This window comes from Pteropus alecto, unplaced genomic scaffold, assembly GCF_000325575.1.
Source record: "Pteropus alecto unplaced genomic scaffold, ASM32557v1 scaffold280, whole genome shotgun sequence".
NCBI lineage: Eukaryota > Metazoa > Chordata > Mammalia > Chiroptera > Pteropodidae > Pteropus > Pteropus alecto.
In genome coordinates this window covers 515,095-523,919 of record NW_006430057.1, presented here as the reverse complement: position 1 = coordinate 523,919, position 8,825 = coordinate 515,095, and the positions used below count along the sequence as shown (strand labels likewise).

Genomic DNA, 8,825 nt, shown 5'->3' with positions numbered 1-8,825 from the left:
ACAATGGAATGCTACTCAGCAATAAGAAAAGATGAAATACTGCCATTTCTGATGATAGTATTGAGAATGGATGGATCTTGAGACTATTATGCTAAAGAGAATGTCAGATGGAAAAAGTCAAGAACTATATGATGTCGCTCATATATGGGATATAAATCTAAAAGCAACAAATGAACAAGACAAACAAAAACTTACAGACATAGCAAGTTTAGTGGTTACCAGAGGGAAAAGGGGGTATGGGAGAGGTAGAAAAAGTAACGGGGGTCAAATATACGGTGACGGAACGTTTGACTTTAGTTGATGAACACACAATGCAATATACAGATGAAGTATTATAGTATTGTACACCTGAAACCTATAACCAATGTCACTTCAGTAAATTTAATAAAATTTAAAAAGAATAATGTTTAGTTTTGTAAGAAACCGCCAAACTGCCTTGCAAAGTGGCTGTACCATTTTGCATTCTCACCAGCAATAAATGAGAATCCCTGTTGCTCCATATCCTCACCAGCATTTGGTGGTGCGAGTGTTCTGGATTTTTGACATTCTGATATGTGTGTAGTGGTATCTCATGGTTTTTTAATTTTAATTTCCTTGATGACATATGATGTAGAGCATCTTTCCATGTGCTTATTTACCATCTGTATATCTTTGGTAAGGTATCTGTTAAGGTCTTTGGCTCATTTTTTAATTGGGTTGTTCTCTTATTGTTGAGTTTTAAGAGTTCTTTGTATATTTTGGATAATGATTGTTGTTCATTAGTTGTGCCTTTTGCAAATGCTTTCTCCCAGTCTGTGGCTTATCTTCTCATTTTCTTAGTTAATGCTCTTTTAAAATTATGTACTCCACCTTTTGCTTTGATAACATGTATATGTAATACAAAATCCAAAAGGTGCAAAGAGTATACCTTGAAAAGTAAGTCTTTCCCAATCTTTGTCCCTTGGCCTCCCAGTTCTCTGCAGAGACAACACTGTAGTTTCCAGTTTCTCACCTGAATCTTTCCAAAGATGGTCTATGCAAACATACACATAAACATGTACATTTATGTTATTTTTGTTTTTAGGTAACCAGCGGCATACGACATATATTCTTCTGCACCATTTTTCTCACCTAAACATGTTTCTTGGAGATGACACCATATCGGTCCAGGTGGAGCTGCCACATATTTTAAAATGATGACGCAGTATTCTATAGTATGATGTTATTTTTTTTTTAGCCCCCTATTGGTGGACATTTAGAATATGTTACTAACAATGCTGCAAAAAAAAAAAAATGCTTATAACATACATCAGTTCCCACATGGGCATATATATCCATAGAATAAATTCCTAGAAGTAGGAATGCTTTGGTCAAAAGATTTGAGTTTTATATATTTATAAAGTATTGTTTATTTCAGTACTCACGGAAAGAATGAACAACCTGAAATGTTGCCTCTGCTGTAAGGCCTCTGTGGAGTTTATCACAGAAACCATCAAGTACCTTGCCTTTGAAGTATTTGTCTTTCATCTTCATCTACTGCACATTTGTTCCTTCTTTCCTCTAAATGTATTGAGCACATACTGCATGCCAGGCATGTTGGTAGGCTTTGGAGATAAAACCACAAACAAGACTGACATGGTCACTACCCTCATGGTATTTATAGTTCGGGGAAGTCAGGGTAGTGGGGGGAGTACACGTGAAAGGAACAATTATACACCAAATCAGTACAAAATTTGTCACATTCCATGAAAGAGAAGTACAGGGTGACCAAAATGTTTACAAGGCTCCTGACTTTGGGGATCTGAGAAGACTTCCTGGAGGAAGTGATGTCTGTTTTGATTAATAAGAGACTAAGCTAGGCAGAAGAAATGGCAGGTTTGAAAGCTTAGAGGCAGGAAGGAGTGTGAAGTAGGGCCAACAGCATGGATTATAGGATGGAGAAAGGGCCTACAAGGTCCTTTAATTCCAATTGCCTCACTTGACATTTGAAGAAACTAAGGTTCAAAGAACCAAATGAATTGGTCAAGGTTATATAGATGGTGGCAAAGCCAGGTCCTGGCTCCTCTGATTTTTTTCAGATGATGATATGCTGCAAAATGCAGCATGTGCATCCCAGGAGCCATAGATCAGAACTAGACATCTGAGATAATTGCCTGGGTTAGTGTGGAGGGAGTTTAAGTTCAGGTTCTTGTGACTAGCAGTGTGACATGTCTATCACTCTTTACTAGTTAAGATACAGTTTGGACAAACGGCAGTCTAGCATTCCAGTCTAGTGGATTGGTTCAGTATTCAGCATACTTGTCTCTTCTCCAGGTTTAGTTAATAAATAATAATGATATTAATAATAGTGGTTACTTATATAGTGCTTGCTATATATCAAATGTTATTCTAAGCACTTCATATGTATTTCATTTAATTTTGACAACAATCCTATAAGTAGGTATTATTATCCCATTTTACAGATGAGGAACTTGAAGATGAGAAAGGTCAAGGCAACTAGCTCAATGTAACAGAGCTAGTCAGTGGCAAAGCAGGGACTCAGTCCACACAGTCTGGCTTTAGGGCCCATGTGCTTTCCCCAGATACTCTCAGTATCAGCAGCAAGCTAGTAGACTCAGGTCTGAGCCCTGAGCTGCCATGTGCTCAGGCACTGGTGGAGGGACTATGCCAGTGATCCTCAACCTTGTGTACACATCAGAATCACCCAGGGAGCTTGCCAAAAAATGCTGATGTCCAGGCGTCACCCTAGGTCAGTTAAATTGCAATGTCTAGGGGCGGATCCCAGTAGTTGTTCTGAAAAGCTTCCCTGGTTAGCCTAATACAGCTAAGGGTTGAGGAACACTTACAGCCTTACCATTCCTTTTTCTTTTCGGGGTAAAGTCCTGACACCTCATTCACATATTTGTGGCTTATTCTGCTTGAAAGGAAGCAGCCATTTATTTGGGACAGACTCAACTTCACACTTAACATTCCTTCCCAACCTGTGCCCTCTGGACAAGACCAACACACTCCCATGCCTCTAACCTTTTTAAAGTGACCCTGTTTCCTTGTCTTAATTGATTGATCCCCCCGCCCCGCCCTGCCTGTTTAGACCAGTGCTTTGGCACAGTCTATCTGGTACGAGTTATCTCAGTATACTATCTGGGCTGGCAGACTTATGGAGGTAGGCACTGGGCCTTCCTCACTATCCTAGTTCTTCAGGGTCTAGCACTCTTCATTGCACATATTAGGCACTCAGTAAATGTCAAACCAAATTCTCCTTAATATCAGTGTCACTAGTAGGTTTTCCTAAATACAACTGTTTACCTGTGACCAGGCTCAAATAAGCCACATGGATGGTCGTGAAGTAAAAAAAAAACAAAAAACAAAAAAAAAACAGGCCATATTTACTGAGTGTTAGGTGTCAGGCACTACACCAAGTACTTTACATGTTCCAGTTCATTTAATCTTCATAAAAGCCTCATGAAATGGGTAGTATTATCTTATTAGCACTGTTTTATAGATGATAAAATAGAGTCAGTGAAAGGATAAATCTCCCAAATCACAGCACATGAGACAAAGCATCAACTTGAATCTGGGTCTGTTTGATGCAGGATGAAGCTCTATCCCCACTAAGATATACTTTCTCCTAATGCCCGTGACTGAGAATGCTGTCTTAGTCCTTGACAAGTTACCCACACATCATCACTGAATGTGGCTGACACAGCATGTACACTGAATGTATTGTTTATGCTAACACTGGAGCTCATGGTATGCTAGGAATAAATGCCTCTACAAGTGTCATACTAAACCGATATTCAGAACACAAAGGCAAGCATGTATTGCTGGTTGCCTCTTGCTATGGACTGAATAATTGTGTGCCCCCTAAATTAATATGTGGAAGCCCTAGTCCTCGGTGTGATATTATTTGGAGGTGGGGCCTTCGGTAGGTGATTAGGTCATGAGGGTGGATCCCTCATGAATGGGATCAGTGCCATTATAAGAAGAGACAGAGAGATGATCTCTCATTCCACCATGGGAGAACACAGCAAGAAGGTGGCTGTCTGCAAACCAGGAAGTAGGTTCTCACCAGACACCGAATCTGCTGGCAACTTGATCTCAGCCTTGGGCTTTTCAGCCTCCAGAACTGTAAGAACTGTTGTTTAAGGCACCCAGTCTATGGTATTCTGTTATAGCAGCTCAAACTGGTCTAAACAGGTATGGGGGGGGCGGGAATCAATCAATTAAGACAAGGAAACAGGGGCACTTTAAAAAGGTTAAGGGCATGGGAGTGTGTTGGTCATGTCCAGAGGGCATAGGTTGGGAAGGAATGTTAAGTATGAAGTTGAGTCTGTCCCAAATAAATGGCTGCTTCCTTTCAAGCAGAATAAGCCACAAATATGTGAATGAGTTGTCATGACTTTACTGTATATTAATAATCATTCTAAGCCCCTAGAACAGGAAGAGCCCTGTGGCAGCCATTCTCTGCCATCATGTTGGCCTGGAGCATGGCATCCAGAGTCTAAACTTGAGACTCTGGCTACTTTCACTAGAACATGTATTTCCTGGTAACTAAATTACCTCATCCCACTTTCTATTTCTTGCCAGGCTCAGAGCCCCTACCTTCCCCACTGTGGAGGAGTAGATGTCCATTTCTCAGGAGCCATGGACTGCTTCCAGCAGATAGTGAAGGCCCGAGGGGTGCTGGGACTCTGGAATGGATTGGCAGCCAACTTACTGAAGGTGAGAGGAGTGGTCAGTCTCTACTGCTTCTGTCTCTTCTAGTTCTAACCTGTTCCTTTGCCACTCCCCCTATAGTTTGCATGGAAACATCCCCTCTAGCATTGATGGTAGCACAAGACCCACTAGTACAGGCTGGCTGTCAGCCACGAAGAGGGGGGACCCTGTGCAGTGTTGGGATATCTGATACTCCACCCCAGAGGAACTGAGCATTTAGTGTAGAGGTTCCTACTATGGGGGCTCTTAGACTCCTAAGGAGAACCTAAACCCCTATCCTAAAATTGTATGCAGAAATTCATATGTGTGTGCACATATGCTTCTCTCTGGTGAGAGGATCATAGCTTTCATCACATTCTCAAAACAATTCCATGACAATAAAAAAGAAAAGGTTAAGAACTCTGGATTAACCTTGCACAAGTTGACACATACATGGTTCCAATCAAGACAAGCATACATGGACGGGAAATGTCAGATTGTCTATGTGCATATTAACCCAGACCCGTGTTTCTCTTAGGCCCTTCAACCGTTCTGCCATTCTTCATCCCCCACACATCATCATCCTTGATTCCAAAAAGAATTATCATGTTGTCTTGTCCACAGCCTTTAACTCGGTTTGCCCTGATTCAAGTTGATTGCAGATGTATTGATTTTTCTTTTAAGATTTTAACATGATTTTCATTTTCTTTTTAAACAGATAGTTCCATATTTTGGAGTTATGTTCGGCACCTTTGAGTTCTGCAAGCGAATCTGTCTATACCAAAATGGCTACATTGTGTCTCCTCTGAGCTATAAACTGACCCCAGGAGTGGATCAGAGTTTGAAACCCCAGGAATTACGGGAATTAAAGAAATTCTTCAAAACTGGAAAATTAGAGTCTAGAAAACCAACTCTTTAAAACCAAATGGAACTAGAAGTGCACTGACTGAAGGCATATTGCAATCACAGATAAATGTAGCCTCATAATTGCACATGAATGGAGAAATGATAACAGTCAGCCATATGCCACCTCTAAGCTCCAAACTGATATCCCTGGGAACAACTTTGTCACTTGGTTTCCTACCATGACATTCCACCGATTTTATAACAGTAATGATATGTGCCATTTATACAACACCAAAGAAAGGGCACTGCCATGACATCTCACAGTAACGTGTAGTTGAAGTGGCTGACCAGAGACCATGTCGTGTGCTCAGTCACAGGGTCACAGCTTACACTAACCCACATCAGCCTAGTTTTGCTCAATCTGACCTAAGACTTCTCAATGTAATCATTGTGGAACTCATAGTCTTTGCTGACTTATGAGTGCACACACCACAGTGTAAATTATGCCTTATCAGAAGCTAAATGGAAATGTTTTGACATTTAAAAGTTATCACTATCATATTAGAACCACCTTTTATTTAAATTTGAAGCATCCCAGGCTTAGAATCTTGTGTTACAAGAAGGCAGTTTTTACCATGACTGCATAATTATGCCCCAAAGGACCTTCTTCCAATTGAAGCCATGTATACTTTAAGTGGCCTAAATTCTCTGCCTTTTTAACTTGCTTTGCAAGCCTACCCTGAAAATAAATTATTTAGTCAACTTAAGTTATTCTCACAAGATGTCCCAGTTGCCTAGAAAGGATCAAATAGAACATTTGACACATGTATCGAAAAGAACAGTAACTGAACAAAAAAAAAAAAATGTAACTAACAACTACTTCGAACTAATCATCTCTACTAAATTTTTTAAAAAATCAAATTTTGGATCGTTCCACCTTGGGGATTCTATGTCAAGTTTATATAACTGAATGCCTATCTATGCATTAAAAAAACGATGTCTAACATTAAGATGATAATTTATACACACACATAGGCTTTCAGTATGTTGGAAGTATTTTTCCCTATTAAATTTATTTTCCAAAGAAAAATGACTTGTTGGTCATTTATTATTAATCTGAGTTATAATATATATGGTTAAATATATACTGGCCAAAATCTTTAAACTCTCCTATTGAAATATACCAAAATAACTCATTTTTCCAACTGCTATAGCAGATTATGTTTTATGCAGACTAACAGTTAATATGCACATGAAAATTTCATCTGTAGCCCAATCTGTTAGAATTTGGAGGATGGCAAACTCTTTACCCAGGGTGAATAGCTCATTTGTTATTCTTTATTATCCTTGAAATAAACAACTTTTTTAAAGTTCTGGAAGCTGCAAAAAAATTTTAAACTTTTTTACTAAGTCTAAAATCCTAACCTCAGGTTACTTACATCCTATCATTATATCTTCTGTGTATTCTTCCACAGGTATTATGAGATAGATAACTAAGTTCTTGCTACTGCCACACCCAGGAATATTTTCTGAGCTGCAGGTTTTTTTTTTAATTTTTTTTTAATAAAGTAAGTAGAGAAAAGCATATGCCTCATTTTTCTAATTTCAAAACAACTCTTTAAAACTCTAGTTCTAGTCTACAGCCATGCCACTCTGAACAAGCCCGATCCCGTCTGATCTCAGAAGCTAAGCAGGGTCGGGCCTGGTTAGTACTTGGATGGGAGACCACCTAGGAAGATCAGGTGCTATAGGTGTAAAAAATCAAAAATTAGGGATTGTAAACTGACAAGGCCCTTGCAATCTGTGAGGTCAACCAAGGGTTGCCTTGCCTAAAAAAAAATTAAAAAATAATAATAATAAAACTAGTTCTGTTCCTAAAATGAACTTCCAGCTACTTGCATTATTCTCAGAGGTATGAAAAGAATATTCTGCTTTATGGCTGGCAGTGTGCACCAAACTGGACTAAGTACTTTAGGAGGATTATAAAGTGTGATGCAATTTTGACCTAGGAGTAACTTACAGTCTTAAGGAACAAAACTTACCTGCATACATGAAATAACTATGATTCCAAAGCAAATATGAGTAAAGGCATGATAATCTGGTAACAACAGTTTACAGCAGGGGTCCCCAACCCCAAGAACGTGGACCAGTAATGGGTCTGTGGCCTGTTAGGAACAGGGCCGCACAACAGGAGGTGAGTGTCAGGCAAGCAAGCAAAGCTTCTACTGTGTTTGCAGCCGCTCCCCAGCACTAGCCTCAGCTCCACCTCCGATCATCAGGCATTAGATTCTCATAGGAACACTGGTCCCTGGTGCCAAAAGGGTTGGGGACCACTGGTTTACAAGATTGCTAAAGGGCTCTATGTATACTGGATCAATGATTAACAGGATCATCGGATGAGAGGGGCCAATAATGAGCAGGTTTTGGAGGTGATGAGTCTTGAACTAAGTTTTGAAGGAAGTGAGAGGACATTAGTTGGTAAAGAATAAGCTGGAGGGCATTGCAGGTTGAAGGCAGGTCCTACACAGTGTCACAGAGACGGAAGCAAGGAAAAGGTGTTTGGGATATAGAGTAAGAAGACTGGCTTCACGCATTTATTCAACTGCTGGGCACTCTACTACATAAGTCATATAAGGTCCTTGCCCACATGGCACTTACATTCTAGTGAAAGCAGCAGTCAATAAAGAAATGAATCAACAAGTTAGGTAATTATAGACTAATATTATCAGGAAAATAAACAGGGTGCTTTATTAGAGAAATATGTGGGAATGAGGGAAATATTTTAAATCAGGGAGCCAGGGAAAGCTATTTTAAGAGGTGACATTTGAGATGAGACCTAGAGGGTGAAATAGAGCCAATCATGGAAAGAACTAGGAAGAGCATTCCTGGCCAAGAAAACAGAAGGTGCCAAAGTGGTGTTGGTAGTGGGAAAAGACTTAGTAAACAGAAAAGGGGTGAGTTTAGCCAAAGGGCGGTGAGTGAGAGAGTATATGAAATGAGGTTGGATAGAGGGCCAGATCATATGTGGCTATCTGGGTGATAGTAAGAAGTTAGATTTTACTCTAAATGCAGTGGGGAGTCATTGAAAGCTTTTATACAGAGAAACACACAATCAAAATGATTTTCATTTTTAAAATTTTAAAATTTACCTCTGGCTGCTGTGTGGATAATAGATTGGAGAGAAGCAAGGCTGTGAGTAGGAGGATCAGTTAAGAGACTATTACAAAGTCCAAGTAAGACACGGTAGCTTGGACTAGAATGATAGTCGTAAAGATGGAAAGAAGTGAATGGGTTCAAGACATATT

General features: G+C 39.7%; 2 protein-coding genes and 1 pseudogene across 5 annotated transcripts in view; 2 read left to right on the top strand and 1 right to left on the bottom strand.

Moving 5' to 3' along the window:
* SLC25A43 (solute carrier family 25 member 43) overlaps positions 1–6,356 on the top strand; it is a 31,517-nt gene extending 25,161 nt beyond the window's left edge. The window contains exons 4-5 of the mRNA XM_006904717.2: positions 4,567–4,701; positions 5,393–6,356. Coding sequence (XP_006904779.2) covers positions 4,567–4,701; positions 5,393–5,593 — 336 coding nt within the window. The 3' untranslated portion in view covers positions 5,594–6,356. The remainder of the gene's footprint in view (positions 1–4,566; positions 4,702–5,392) is intronic.
* The window catches only part of LOC102879959 (A-kinase anchor protein 17B), a 137,703-nt gene that overhangs the window by 121,836 nt on the left and 7,042 nt on the right, over positions 1–8,825 (bottom strand). The window lies entirely within an intron of this gene.
* Positions 7,156–7,274, top strand: LOC112479218 (annotated as a pseudogene).